Here is a 15,542-nt window from a genome sequence, read left to right on the forward strand (position 1 = left end):
GGATGGAGGTCAGAGGGAGACGGTGTGAGGATGATGGGTGCTGGCCGCCAAGGGCGCGGGGCGGGAGGAGACGGCAGGGAGAGAAAGGAGCGAGAGGAGAGATTCAGGGGCGAGGCTGGGGCTCCGGCCCAGTCACGTGAGCAAGGTTCCTTAGCGCTGGTCGCGGCGGGCCCAGCCCCGTAAGGTTTCGCGCGGAGGCAGCGCGTTCCAGGCCGTGTGATGCGCTAACGGGCTTTCCCGGGCTGCGTGGGGCGGGTGCCCGTAGAGGCTTCTTCCCCGTAGAGCAGCTGTGGCCGCTTCCGTGCGGGACGTACGGTCGAGACCACGCCCGCCCCGCGGGGGACACAGGGCGCCGGGAAGTAGTTCCTTGAGGAACGCGGTGGCCGAAGTCAGGCCGGGCGACGGTGCGGGGTCACGCTCTCTGACACGTCTCCTGCTGCCGCCGAGACCGAGGAGCTTAATATTAACGTAACGTTCCTGGACGTGAGCTGCGCGTTACCCTGGACTCTGAGCGCCATCGCTGTAAATCTTCCTCAGGAGCGTTTGCCTCTAGTGTCGCGTTCTCCCTGCTCTTTTTGCTCCAGGGCAGTACCTGCGTGTCATGCGATTTTGAGCGGTGTGGTTGACAGTATTACAGGACCCAGGTAAATGGCCTGCAGAGAGGTCCTCTTGTCTGCGCGTCGCAGAATGGTATGTGCGTGGGTGAGAGAGGGAGACACACAGAGAGAGGCTGGTAGACAGACAGAGAGAGACAGAGACAGAGAGACAGAGAAGCTGGTAGAGACAGAGACAGAGAGACTGACAGAGGCCTCAGAGAGAGGGACAGAGAGGGAGGGAGGGAGGGAGGGAAGGAGCCTTACAGTGGTCAAGAGACAAAATCAACGTAATAGGTTTCAAGAGATGTCTCAGGTTGGCCACAGATTAAATGAATGTTTTAAAAACAGGTTACCAGCTGGTTATGTGTGGAAATGAACAGTGGTTATGACACACAAGAAGGTTAGGACGTTCTAGAAGTATTATTGCAAAGTGAGCACACGGGGTTTCCAGAGGCAACTCTGGGGCGAGTCTGGGCTCAGCTCTACGTCCCACAACTGATCCTCCCCGGCGAGAGGGGATCTTTCTGTTCCGGCAAGAAGCCCTGGTGAGTTTAGTTCAGGGTCCTGAGCACTTAAGAGGAAGGCGACTGAATATTTGGGTTCAAGTACGTCTGGGAGGGTACGCCTGGGGTGGCTTCTGCCTTGATGAGGCCGGGTTGTCCCCACAGGGCGTGACGTGCCTCAGAGGGTGGCAGAAAGGCAAGTCTGTTACACCCTTGGCCAAAAGGCAAAGAAGAATTCTCCAGTTTGTTTCCCCCGTTTAGGACAATGTCCCTTCTTAAGGACGGGCTCAGCTCCTCGAGCCGTGTCAGGTGGCTGGGGGGTCTGTGTCAGCTGCCTCCGTGGGCTGCTGGCCATGCAGCTCGGGGCGGGGAGGCTGGGGGGCGGGACCTGCCTGGCTTGCGGGAGACACACCCCCCCTACCCCGCACCTGCAGGAGGGGAACGAGGCTTCCTCCCCCCTCTGCAGGCGGTGCTCGGCCTGCTTCTTCTGCACAGGTGCGGGCAGGGGCGCAGCCCACGGGCCTGCGACGACGGCAAGAAGGGCCCCCGAGAGGAGCCCTCGTTCCTGTGACTCTCCCTGCCCGTCAGACTTTCTTAGGAAGCAGAGGAAGGCTCCAGAGCACCTAATGGTGTGGTGTAGACGTGTGGAGAAACGCTTACTATGTGAGCCAGAGTTTGACCAGAGATTCTCCAGTGGTTAAACGCCCTAGACGCTCCCGGGAGCTCCGGAGAGTGGGGTACCTCCCTGAGATGTCAAGTCAAGATCTCCATCAGCCGGTCAGAAATTCCTGCCACCAAATGGCTGATGTTTTACCAAAAGGAAAATCAATAGATGCCCTGTATGTAAATGAACATCGAAGGAGGTGAGCATCTCCTGGCAGAGGTCGTTGGAGGGGTCAGTGCGTCCAAATTAATCGCATTCTTGCTTTTGTGCCTAGTTCATCCACAACCCACCTTATGTATGACCTTCACACTCGCTGACGCCCCCCAACGCCAGACTGCCCGGGTTCCTGGGACCCCCTCGGACGTACCCTCAGCGGGGCACACAGTCGCTCAGGAAATGCTGCCCTGGGGACTGTGTCCCACACACACAAAGGGGACAGGGGTCTGCTCAGTGCCCACGTCTGCCCACCCACGTGGGACGGCACTCCCAGACACGCGCTGCACACGTCGAGCAGAACGAGAGCAGTCACGGCAGAAAGACCGGGACGCTTAGCTATCTGTCCGTGGAGAGAAAAGAGTAAACGAATGTCTGTGCAAAAGCACACGAGCGAGAAAGAGACCTGGCTGTGCACAGGTGGCAGGTGCTCGCACACTCACCTGTTGGCTGTCCCATCAGGGGACCACAACCACACCAGTGATGCATGTAGTGAGGGAGGGAGGGAACAGGAAGGAGGCAGCTTAGGAAATTCACGAGCAATTAGTACACCACCGTTGGTCTGTCAAAATGTTTAATGAATGCATAAAAAGGAAGAAATGTCTATAAAACAAAAGTTCATCGCAAAATCAAACTGGCATACAATCACCAGAAGGCAGTCAGCATCGAACCCATCAGCATAGCGTACAGACGTGTGGCTCGTACAGAGGACGCGGCAAGGCCCCCACCGTCCTAACTCAGGTCCCGCCCGCTGACACCAGTGGCCGTGGACTCGGGGGCAGGTGCCGCGCGGCCCGGAGGACCCAACACACATGTCCTACCACGTCCCTCCCGCCGCCTCTGAACGCCACACTCCCCACGAGAGTACAGAACGTATCTACACAACTGGGATATTACGCGAACAATGAGGAATTGAGCTACGGCAGAACTAAAATGTGTTAAATGAATTTAAAGGCAGCAAACAGGACGCGGTGATTAATCTACAAGACCGATGACACGCCATAGCAGTAAATGACAAACGGTCTTCATCCCGTACAACCAAAACTAGAGGCATACACATCATCCTCAGTGCTGAACAACGGAGAGCAGGTTATAAACGGAGCCTTGACAGTGAATGTCAAGATGACAGCAAGATCATCAGTGCAGGACCGACTTTCAAAAACTCTTAAAATACAGCGGTATGGAGAAATCCGCGATGGGCATATTCTGGCTGCATTCTTACTTGGGAACCGTCCAGGTGTTACGTCACCGTGTCCAGCTTAGATTTTCATCAGACCTCACCTCTTCGAGATAAAAAGGAACAAGGACAGTTTCCAAAGCTAACGGTCAGGGCCCGAGTGGCCGCAGCCCCCGTGTGGGCACGTGAGGTCTGACGGGGTGGGGACGGCAGCGGGTGGGGAGGGACAGCTCTGAGAGCCGCCCTTCTCACAAAGAACACATGCATCTTAAACTTTGTCCTAAACGCCTGTCCATTCCTCCCGGGACCCCACGTCCCAGGGCGTTGGAAAACCTGTCCTTTAAAGGCAACAACACGGTCCTTCTTTCCTCCTGCAACAAAGGAACGTGTTCCCCATGAATACACTTTTCATTTGTGGCTCTCAAAAGAATATGCCTCCTCAAGGAATTTATAATGCACTTTCCCTGAATGTCAACACCCCGGCCATCCGAGGGTGGGTGTTGTCGGTGCATTCCGAGGATTGGGGGGGGGCAGGAGTCCCACGTGGCCTCAGCGGGGGGAGGGGCACCGGAAGGGCCAGAGGCCAACAGCCTCCTTCCCAGGGGCCGTGCATTCAGTCTTGCATGACTGTCCCATGAAAAACCTACTCCGGACAGAGTAATTGAGTAACTGCTTCCCCCCAAACCCACACGGTGGGGGCAGGCTGCCACTCAGGCCTGGGGGGCCCTTAGCATTCCCCGTACCTCACCCAACGACCCCGTCAGCGACAGACGGTGGAAACCTGAAATGGGCTTTTATGGATGATAATCGGGCCTTTGGATTCTCTTCTTTTCTCAAGCTTCAACCCAAAGACCTTTCAATAAAATGAGGGCTCTCCTGATTTATACACAGAGCAAAGCAAGAATAAAAACAAAACCCAAAAAGAACCCCTCGGCAGCCCAGGCCAGTAAGGACCCCAGAATCCTAGGGCCATTGTGGGGGTGTGCCTGGGTGGAGAGTGATTAAGTGTACATCTGCAGTGTTTAAAAGCAAACAGAGGCTGCAATAAAACAGGGGTGTTGAAAACACACTGCTTTCCTGCCGGTGTGCCTGGTAAGCACTCGTGTGAGTATACACACCCAAACTCCCAACTTTTTCTCTGGCATCAAAAGGCAAGGCTGTTCATTTTTAAACCTTCTTTATTCAACATTCAGCAGTGAACAGGGCTGACACTTCAGAAACTCTAACACAATTATTTAAACATTGTTTTTTGTTTTTAAAATCCTGTGGAAATATTGTCATTTCTCTGGGTCCTTGATAATCTAGCAACCCTATTTTGCAAAGCTGAGGCCTACTTCTGAGCTGAATCTTTTCTTTGAAAGTATTAAAGAGGAGGAGAGCCTTAAAGCAATAAAGGTTGTGATCCTACATAAAGGAAGAAAAACGTGTATGCGTGCACACACACACACACACACACACACACACACACACACATATACATCATTCGGAAATAGAGTCACAATGGTTGATATAAATGCATTCACAATTTTATTTTCATTGAAGCCACAAGCACTGAAATGAAGTTTGTTTTATAATATATGCTATATAGCCATTTAATCTTTTCTGCACACTTCAAATACATTTTTTCCTGTTCCTTGAGTTCAGCAGAGAAGCTTATGGTTCCAGAGTGGCTGCATGCATACGGCGTGCTTAGCATCATAGCAAGGCTTCATTGGGCAGCCAGAACCTGGTGTGGTCAGACAGCCGTGCTCGAGAAAGCACCTCGGACAGAAACCAGCATTCGAAACAGATCAGGGGACCGACACTTTAGGGTGACGCGAGACTGCCCCAGAGTAAGAGCGCACATCTCCAAACACAGACACTCAAAGAACCGAGCAGAAGAAGAACTCCGTCAGCACGCAGGATGTACCAAGTGTTAGTCCCAAGAAGGCGTGACAAGAGCCACATGAGCGGCCTCGCCTCGGGGCAGGTACCAGAGACATTAGCAGCGCCTGGGGCCCCGCGTGTGCAGCGAAACTGACCGCGTGGTTCGCGCGCGACCAATTCACGAACATCAGTCGTTTTAAGAATTGTCGTTAGAGATGAGAGCAACTTTTAGAAGCTCCTTTAGAAACCGCAGGTCGGGGTCCCGGCTCCACACTTTACCCAAAAGCCTCTTGACGTTCCCAAGACCGAGTTCAGAATAAGAACAATACACAGCCAGAGCAAGACCTACGGCGTGTGAGTTCTGTGCGCCCGGCCAGTAAACCCAGGCTTCTTTGAAAACACCCTCTCCTTCCGAAATGCTCAGCTATGCGCCACCCCAAAAAGGCATGTGACGTGCTATGTGTCTGCTATGGGAAAGCCACTTGGGATGTGGCTCTTGGATGAAACATGAGCACGGATGACCCAGTGACAATCCAGTCCAGAAGCCACCGCTGGACACGGGAGTATAATGGGGGCCTTTTGTCTCGTGATACAATTCTCATCTACAGAATATTTAAATAATGAAACTTCACAGACTCTAGATTCAGGCTAATGGAATAACAGAATAATACAGTTGTGATTCATAGGCACACTCAACCCTCCCGCCCCCCCCCCCACCCCTTGCCCCCAAAATAACTCAGACAAAAGACAAAATCTGCTCAAGGCGAATTTAAATCTCGGCTTTGTGCGAAAGTCCTCAATCGCATTATTGTTGCAAGACAACGCGAAGCTAGCAGTGCAGACTCCAAGAAAAACAAGCACGACCCAATGCCGAACCTGAAAGCGGGGGCGCGGGAGGCAAAGCAGCCACGAAGCCCCCAAGCATGAGCCACCAAAGAGCCGAGAACGCGGTGCCCTTCCTGCAGTGCCCACACCAGGCCACCCTAGAGATGCCCGATTCGGAACGTTCTTGCAGCCCTGGGCCACATCCCGATGGCATCCCTTGGGAGGAGGGAAAAGAGGCTGAGTTGTGTGCCAACACGGCAGGCGGCCCCCCGGCCCCTCCCGCGGCCGGGGGGCACGTCCAGCAAGGACGGCAGGTGGAAAGCGGAGGGGCCGCACCAGCATCTCCCCTACGGCTTAGCTCACCTGCACACTTTCCTTCCTTCTCCTTGTCAACTACAGCGGACACACGTTCTGTGCACCCCTGTTACTCCTCAGAGCTCACCTTGCCTGAGCCCCGCTTGGGCACACCCCTGTCACCGCCAAAGAAGCGCCCGAGGGAGTCAAGGATGCCCGTGTCTCTGTGCCTCGGGAGGAAGCCGTGCCTGGCGTGATCCATGGCACTGGCGGATGCCAGGTACTTGGAGCCGTGCCGCTGGGAGGGTCTTTTCTGTGACGCCATCACATCGAGGCCCTCGGGAGTGGCTGTGCTGTCCTCTTGGATGGTCTGGAGCTCGTCTGACTCCGAGGGCCGGTCTTTGAAGGTGTTGTCCTCCCTCCCGGGGGCATCTCGGGAAAAGAGGCGGATCAAGTGGGGGCGGCCCCCTGGGTCAGCTGGGTTGGCGTCCTGCCAGGCATTCTTTGGGTCCGCTGTGCGCTTGGAGTCTGTCACCGCCGTGTCCTGAGAGGGGGCCCCATTGTTCTGCTCCACATCTGCCTCCCCTGCAAACAACAGTGAGATATGAATACGGGCCGTGCAAAGCGGAGCGGGGGACAATGACGCTTTCTTCCAGGGCTAGTGTCCTACCGAATCCACGGGACGCGCGAGGGGCCATCGAGCTGCACGGCAACCCCACGTCGCTCGGGCAGGACCCAACCTGGACCGAGCGAGCACCCTACCTGCCGCTCTCGGGCCCCGGGACTTGCCTCGCTGGCTCGAGATTTGGCACCCCACATAAAGAGCACCCCCGCTTCCTGCCGACGTGGCCAATCCCCCTTGGGCGCCGCCCTGCCGCGTCTGGAGAGGCCAGCACCGCAGGCACCTTAGTGGGACGTTCAATCTCGAAAATTCCACTGGTGCATAAGCTAAACGTGTCCGGGAGCATTTATTTGACCAAAGGTATTTTTAGCATTCTTGATAAACATGGAACTTCCCACATCTTTTCGCAATTCATGCCTTAAAGAAATGGGGCATTTAGAATTCTTCAGTTTGAGATTCCACAAGAGGCCTGTTGCACTAGAGAACTGCTTATTCAGGACATTTTCATTTGGCCTCTCTTCTCTAAGTGGCCACGACTGTAAAGTTCGAAGCGGGAACGGCGGACTTCAAGTGGGATCCCACCATCTCATAGCTTTGTGCGCACACACGAACGCAGCGTTTCCTCCCAGAATGGCCACGCATCCACTTTCCTCTCAAGTTGTAGGTTAGGTTTAAGTGCACGTCCACTCCAGCCCACTCCACCTTTTGCTACTTATCTATAGAAAATGTTGGGGCGCCTGGGTGGCGCAGTCGGTTAAGCGTCCGACTTCAGCCAGGTCACGATCTCGCGGTCCGTGAGTTCGAGCCCCGCGTCAGGCTCTAGGCTGATGGCTCGGAGCCTGGAGCCTGTTTCCGATTCTGTGTCTCCCTCTCTCTCTGCCCCTCCCCCGTTCATGCTCTGTCTCTCTCTGTACCAAAAATAAATAAAAAACGTTGAAAAATTTAAAAAAAAAAGTAAACACACAAAAAAAGAAAATGTGGGTTTCCTCACGCTTCCTTATAATACCCTCCTTCCTTCAACCACCCACTAATCTGCTCACTGTCATTTACCCAACGGCAGCATCCATCGTCTGTTTGGCCACCTGCCTCTCTACCCACCTGCCAATCCGCCCACGGACCATCCACCCGGCTCCCCACCCAGCTCCCCGCCACCCATCCAGGCACTCACCCTCCCTCCCGCCCACCACCAGCTCCCCAGCCACCCGCCCAGCCACCCCGGCCATCTACCCACCCAGCCACCCAGCCACCCAGCCATTATTTGCTGAGGACCTAGTAAGCGGGGTGCACTGTGCCAGGCGCCTGGTTTGCAGTGATGAACATCCGGTCCTTGTCTCAGGAACACTGATGAAAATGAGTGCCATGAATTGAAGGGCCCCCCCAAAATGGCAGGTCCCCACCCTAAACCCCAGTAGCTGTGAACGCGAGCTTTTTCAGAACAGGGTCGTTCGTAGACACCAACGTAAGATGAGGCCCTACGGGAGGAGGGTGGGCTTGACCAACGGCTGTTGTCCTTGCAGAAAGAGGGGGCTCTGGATCCAGACACGGCCACACCGGGAAGAAGAGGCCACGTGAAGATGGGAGCGGGGACCGGAGTGATGCGGGAGCACCGGCTGGTCAGAGACCTGGCGCCCACCCTCCCCTAAGCCGGCAGCCACGGCACAGCCCCGCGGACACGCTGAGTTCGGATCTCCAGCCTCCAGAATGTGAGCGTGGAAATTCCCGTTGTTTGAAACCACCCAGCGTGGGGCGGTTTGCCCTTCGGCCACGGGACACCAACATAACGTACAGTTTCGTGTCAGCTGCTGATACGGAGACCACAGGGCGGGAGCAGGGGCTTCAGGGAGGCCCCTCGAGGGATGGGATGGGTGGGCCCGGGCGGGGGTGCCGAAGCGGAGGGGAGGGCACCCAGTGCGCAGGCGGCAGGAAGAAGGGGCTGGGTCTGCAGGTGCACAGGTGGGGGGGGGGGGATGCCGCCCACGGGAGAGATGGAGGGAGTGTTTGAGGATGTTTGTGCATCTACACGACACATACTTTCACAAACACATCAGAAACAGAAGGCGAACGATTCCACTCTCTTTCAACAAAATCCTGGCCGTCAGGAGACGGTCCCGTGAATGATACTCATCACACAGTTTCTTGACCTGTACTTCCAAAGTAGAGAACCTCACTCCCCACGTCCGTGCTCAGTGTTTGCCAGTGACAAAGTACAAGGCAGAGCCCGGAACCCGGGATCCCCGTGACCTTATCCAGGCTCCTAGGAGACAGCACGCAGGGTCAGCTGTGCCCGATGCCTCAGAAATACGTCCCTTAGAGTATGGCACGTCCTTCGGGACCCCTGATGAAATTCAGCTAGGGAGCAACACAAGTATTTTTACAACGTATGTACTAAATGTACTAAATGGCTCGCGGCACAGTAGCAACATGAAAAAGCAACGTACAGAATCCTAGGGCCGCACAAAGCTGTAGATTTTCGCAGGATGGGATGCTAATTTATAGGTTGCCACAGAAATAGAGTCTGATTTTCTAGCTGTGCCTTATATTCTGTGGCTAATATAAATTAATGCAAATGCGGGAGAGAAACAAAAGCTATATTGTACATACTTAAACACATTAACAAAACACAAGCGCATCTGAATACTAATATTTGTGTAACAGTTGGGCCTTGTGTCCCTGAATACGGCTGTTTGTGAGGGCACAGAGAAGGCGTTCCTGTCCTGAAAGTGGCTTCTCTGAGCACACAAGGGGCACGGGGACACTGAAATCTGTGATGTGCAGCATTTTGGGTAGGGACAAATGCAGTTTTAATTTGTCAATTAATATCAGCTTTCATCGAATTACAGCCCAATGTAGTCTTTTTATTGAGACTCGAAGCATGGAGCATAGCGATTTAGGGCACAATTTGTGAGCCATGGACCTGATTCTACCAGAACATGCACTTACAATGCTCTATTGTTGTTCAAATTCTACGCGAATTCGCAATAAAACTTTTTTTTTTTTTTAAAGCCCACCTCATCTAAATGCTAGAATGGCCCCCAGAAAGCTTCGGAGGGGAGACGTATTGGACCTTTGAAAGTAATGCTGTGAAAATCACAGAATGGCTTCCTGGAACATCTCTGAGAAACAGAGACGTCACTCACTCGACAGTGGTTTCTGGAACAGAGACACCCACCCAACCGGAGGGTGATTTTGGGGGAGGCGGTGTTTATTGTTCGAAGAAACTCAGACGTCCTAACCACAGCAAGTCTCCAGCTGAAGGTCCCAGTGGTCCCGCTGATCCCTGTGTGTCTGGCTCCTTCCCAGGCGGGGTGTCCTCAGTCCGGCCCCCCTGGGTGACTTCTTATTTGACTGACTGCAACCATCTTCTTCTTTTTTCTTCTTCCTCTTTTTTTTTTTTTTCTGCCACTTTATGCTGGGGTTTTTGCTTCTCCATCACCGCTGGTCCCAAGGCCGTGGGCTTCTCTGGTGGGATCCCACACTGTACCCAGGGCTGCTGGAAGGACCGTACAAGGTTTCACAGTACATGACCTTACTTGCCCCCCAATGTCACGTGCACCAAGGACAGACTCGCCCGCTGCTCTTCCGTTTGCCCTCCACCATGTCCCACACGTGTGCCCCCCGTGTTGTTTGATCTCTGCGCATCCCATGCGGTGCGTGGTTGGCACTAGGTGCCCAGCAAGATCACAGCCATGCCGGTGTGAGCTGGGCCATTCCTCCCAGAGGAAAGAAGTCAAATCCCCACCTCTTCTTTGCTAGAACTTCGCCATTGGCATCGCTGCTGTTAAACTGTTTTCTTATATGCTTATTTTTAAGTGAAGATTTCCCTTCGGTCCTGAAAGGCCCTGCAGCAGGGTCTAAGCTCTGGCTTGGGAACGAATTTCAGTTGTATCACCTGACTCTTTCCGGCTACGCAAAGGGTTTATAATAGTCTAAATGTAACCCGTCAGCGTGGCTCTGAGGTACCAGCATAAGGAATTCAGTCTCCCGGCTCTATTCTTTCATCAAGTCCAAATCCAAGTTTGTGCGCCAGGCCTGATTGCTCGGATGTCCATGGTTCACTGAGTGGGACGCACCTGACGAGCTCTGGGACCGCTGGACCGCGGCCGAGCCCGTGGACAAGAGAGAGACTGCCATCGCCGCATGCTGTGGACAGCAGTATCCGGAGTCAGGGCCAGCGAGGGCCCGAGGTCTGCAGGGCGCAGAGGAGAAGGACCCTGCAGACCAGCCTCAACCTCTCCGACCGGACGATGGCTTCGGGCCGGTCGCTGAACTGGGCGTCTGTGGTGATGACGTGGGACGATATAGCTACGTTCTTGCCTCAGATACCTGCAGGCCCCTTTCAGCAGCACGCGCTAGGGTTTGGCGAGCTGAGTTTTCACCCAGGGCGGCTGCTCCCGTACGTGCGGCTGTCCCCAGAGAGCCCGGGACGGGAGGCTTTGGCTGACCGCACCTGGTGTCTTGTACGCATTACCAACAACCCTAACAAGCAGGCAGTTCTAGGATCGCTTTTATTCACATGAGGAAACAGACACGTAGGGAAGCTAAGTAGGACTCACTGGAGGACGCGGTGTTAATTCCAGGCATACGATCGGAACACCACGGCTCCGGGCCTCGCTCAGGGTCTCTTCCGGCCCCGACGCCCCGACGGGCCTTACCTGCAGCTGGGCTCTTGCCTCTACGGGGAGAATTTAACTGCACACACTTGACCGCTAAGCCACGTGTGGGTCACGGCTGCTGAATGGAGAGGGACAGGCGTAGGGGCGGCAGAGGGACCTCACAGAAAGCCGCCCGTCCCGAGCGAGCAGCTCCGCCAGCGCCCCCACCTGCAAACAGGAGACCCACCGGAGGCACCCCGCGGGCTCAGTGCACCCTGGGCTCCGGGAGCTGTGCAGGCGTACGCGGAGGTGCCTCCCTGCACGTCCCCTGCTCCCCCCGAACCAGAGCCCGATGTTCCTAGGATGGGCTCGGATAAAACTGAGGACGAAGTGCATATCGTCCTGTATTTAAGTATCACTGCATTTAACGTGGAACATACCTCGTCTGTTCTACTCCACCACACCCGTGGGAATCACAGCTCATGAATAAGTTCCATCAGAACCGCCCGCGTGTGCACGTGCATGGGAAAAAATACAGACGTCCAGGTACACCCCAGACCCCACATGTCGGGACGCATGGGATGGCACCCGATTCTGCTTTTTTAACAGGTCGGGCGAAGTGCCCAGTCGGTCATTCTGAGGACACCTCGGCTCACCGTGTGGCGATGGCACGTCCCCTCCCCCCTCCCGCCCCTCCGCTCCCTGCCTCCACTCACAGACCACAGTCTCTGGGAGGAGAGCTTAGTCTCGGAGACGCCGAGCATCCTAGGCCCGCTGTGTGTCGGGCCCTTTCCCACCGTCGTTGGGCTGGGGCTCGGCGCTTTTCGCCCCTTTGGGTTGGCTTGAGAAGGTGCACCCCCCTGCGTGCTGAGTCTGTGGGGCTGAGGTGATGAGAGGTTTTGCCAACATTGAACTTAAAAACGTGCCCTATACGCTCATCCCACCCAAACCACCGCTGTTGGCTTATTTTACATATGCACACTCCTATCTCCACCCCAGGCGGAGGCCTTGAGCCCAGCCCCGGTGAGCAGCCTCCTGGAGAGGTCACGGCTGGGAAAGCATTAGGAAGCCCGGGGTCTGCCCCAGACCTGAAATTCAGATCCAACTCCCCACCCCCCGCTCGCTGCAAACGGCCCAAACCCCACAAGTTGCATGGCCTCCACGTGGGGCAACCGCTACAATTTTCCCCACAGAGGGGCTTTTGTGAGCCACCCCTCCGTCTGTATTTTTTCTACACGACATCCATCAACTGTTTGGGCAGAAAATAAAATTTGTGCATTCATTTTGCGGGATCAGACTGAACTGATTTCGTGCATCTTCTTACCTTGGTTTTAAAAGCACCTGTCCTGGGGCACCCAGGTGGCTCAGCTGGTTAAGTGACCAACTCTTGGTTTTGGCTCAGGTCACGATCTCAAAGTTTGTGGGTGCGATCCCCACATCAGGCTCTGCACTGGCAGTGAGGAGCTCTCTCTGCCCCTCCCCTGCTCACGCTGTGTCTCTCTCAAAACAAATAAATAAACTTAAAAAGAAGAAAAGCACCTGTCCTGGGGGGAGATGTGGTCAGGTCTATAGCACAGAGTACAGGTCAGGCTTGTTTGAGGTGTTTTAAGTTCCCATAAGTGAGCAAACAACCACAAAGCCACAGCTGAACTGATTTGATGAGTCTGTCCTCCATCACAGGGTGTTTTCACCCAAGGAACTAGGATTTTTCCTGGCTGAAAAACACAGGTTCCCAGCGTCCTATCCGCACCCCCTCCTTGTGGGGGCCCCGGACACAGACCGGACCCGGACGGGGTCTCGGAGACCCTACAGGAGGCCTCGCGGAATCTCTTCCTCCGCGGCTTCCGTGGGGCCTGCAGTACAGACAACTAACGAAATGGTGAGATTCATAAAGAAAAGACAAGCGGCTAAAAACGCACGTTCCCCGATGCCCAGACAGCAGTCGGCATCACCCTGCTGTCCTTTATTGTGCACCGCGGACAACCTTGCAGCACCCGCGACAAGGCAGGGACCCCGCACGGAGGAGGTTCTCGATGGGGCTCAGTCACCTTCCGGGGCCGGAGAGTGCATCCGCACAGCGATGGGGACACTTGGTGACTTTCATCTAAATACACAATGGCAGAATTCAGAGGCGCTGTATGCGCCCTTGTCCTGGTACACTGGACGGTTTTCTCCTAAGTGATTTGCAATCTGGTTTTCTAGCTTATGGTCCCTTTGGGAAGTATTATCCCCACATAGGTCCGTATATCCAAATGCACCAATGTGTCCTGTTTCTGGTAATTGTCCAGGCTAGTCCTTCGTTCCTAACTCAAAGCAGCAGCATGACAGATTAACGCCCATCATTATGGAATCCACACAATGGAGGAAATCTTCAATTACTGGGTCTTTGGTTTCTCGTTTTTAAACTCACGCTTTTTTAACTTGTACTTTCTTCCCCAGAGCTTTTCCTCATCGGGTACGTTAGAGATTCCTGAGACTATTAAGGCCACTGTGCAATCTAGAGAACCACAACCGACCTGATTTCGGGTCCTCTCTTCCTGGGACGAGTTGCCGTAGGCAAGCAAGGGCATGCCCACCCAAATTCACACGCCAAGTTCACGTCCTTCAGAGCGGGTGAGATGAAGTCACACAAGGGACTTCTCAGGCTAAAAGGTCTTGAGATGCAGAGACGGCTGTAAGGGGCTCAGGAAAAGCTACCTAATACTTCGCGCCTTTGCAGAAGAGCCCCAACCAATAGAGGGTGGCCCTGCCTTGTACGGGGAAAACCGTCCGGAAATACAGGGCTTGAACTGAAGCGACACCATTAACTCTCTTCCACGGGTCTTGTTAAATTCTGATCCTCTGTTCACTTCTGTTGGTGGCAGGCGGTGTGGATCTCTCTGTTCGGGACTTTTAGGGAAGGCAGCTTTGCAGATGAGCCCACGGCCTCCGGGAGCACGCCTGTCCGCCCGCAGACTGAGCCCTGCCCGTCCGGCCCCTCTGGCCTCCCGCGCCCATCCTCTCCCAGCCAGCCCATCGATAACCGCTCAGAACGCCAGCTCCTGGGGCTCCAATTCCCCCAAGCGCAGATTCCAGGAAAGAACCAGGAGGCAGACACCGTTCCCTTTGCTTAGACCTGAGGCTGGGCTACAGTCGCATTTTCACTCAAAGTATGAAATCAGTCATTACCGGAACAAAATCTCCAGGTTGCTTTTCCGTAAGGGTGGTGTTTTGGTTGTTGTTGCTTGTTTAAATTTTTTTTTTCTTTGCCTCGCCACTCTGGGCCTGGAGGTGCGGGACCCCCTGCGGTGTCCCACCACCAGCCGGTCCCACCGGGGGAGCCTAGATGGTGGACTTTCCTTGGAGCCCTAACGAGGACCCATGAAGCTAAGAGCACCCTGACAGCCGAGAGGCGGACGTAGAGCTCCTCAGACCCTCTACAGCCAAGTGCAGAAATAAAACCCGCGCGTGTGTGAAGGGCACGCGATGTTTCATGGCGGGTGCTTGGAAGCAGATGCTGGGAATAACAGGTACAGGCCTGGCTGCCCCACCTCACCCTTACCCGCCTCCAAGCGGGGCCAGGCAGCCTTCCCGGGAACGGAGTCGCTGGGGAGCCCCTGCTTCCTCGCCTAAGGCCTGAGATGGGGGGCGGGGCTCTGGAGGTAGGGGCAATGTGCCCTCCTCCACCTCCAGCCGGAAGTGCCCTCTTCCTAAGTGACATTAACACGGGGCACGCAGGTGTGTCCCTGACGTGGGAGGCCCCAGGAGAAGCATCCTGCCCAGTCTGCGTGTGGACCAGCCCCCGCCCATCGTGGCGGGGGGGAGGGGGGGCAGAGGACCGCACTGACCACCAAGCCTGTGGCTCCGCCGGGCTCTGATTAAGCTCAAACCAAGAGCCCCCGCGGGAAGGCCAGGGACTGGCGGCAGACAGAGGCCCACAGGTGCTGTGGTGTGGACCGCGACCTGGGAACCGGTGCTTGTGACCAAGCCCCCAACTCCTACCCCGGAGACGAAGGCAGGAGGGATCCCCTTCCTGAGAGGGGCGGCCTTCTGAGGCCACGCCACAGGCCGGCACGGACAGGACCTCAAGCTGCCACAACGTGGCTGACCACCCGCTTTAAGGAACAGGGGCGCTGTGAGTGCCCGTGTGTCCCCGTCCCAGCGGCCCAGCCCCTCTCCGCAGAGGAGCCCGCGGGGACCTTGGGCGGGTG

At 55.3% G+C, this 15,542-nt stretch overlaps 1 protein-coding gene across 4 annotated transcripts in view; it reads right to left on the minus strand.

The window, feature by feature from the left end:
* MBP (myelin basic protein) overlaps positions 1–15,542 on the minus strand; it is a 117,163-nt gene that overhangs the window by 26,696 nt on the left and 74,925 nt on the right. For 2 of the 4 annotated variants that reach the window (XM_053902852.1, XM_053902853.1), the window contains one exon: positions 6,287–6,723. In XM_053902852.1, coding sequence (XP_053758827.1) covers positions 6,287–6,723 — 437 coding nt within the window. Of the gene's footprint in view, positions 1–6,286; positions 6,724–15,542 lie in introns of those variants that run through there. The other 2 variants (XM_053902851.1, XM_053902854.1) reach the window with 2 other exon arrangements.

This window comes from Panthera pardus, unplaced genomic scaffold (assembly GCF_024362965.1).
Source record: "Panthera pardus isolate Hobbes unplaced genomic scaffold, ASM2436296v1 HiC_scaffold_15, whole genome shotgun sequence".
Lineage (NCBI taxonomy): Eukaryota > Metazoa > Chordata > Mammalia > Carnivora > Felidae > Panthera > Panthera pardus.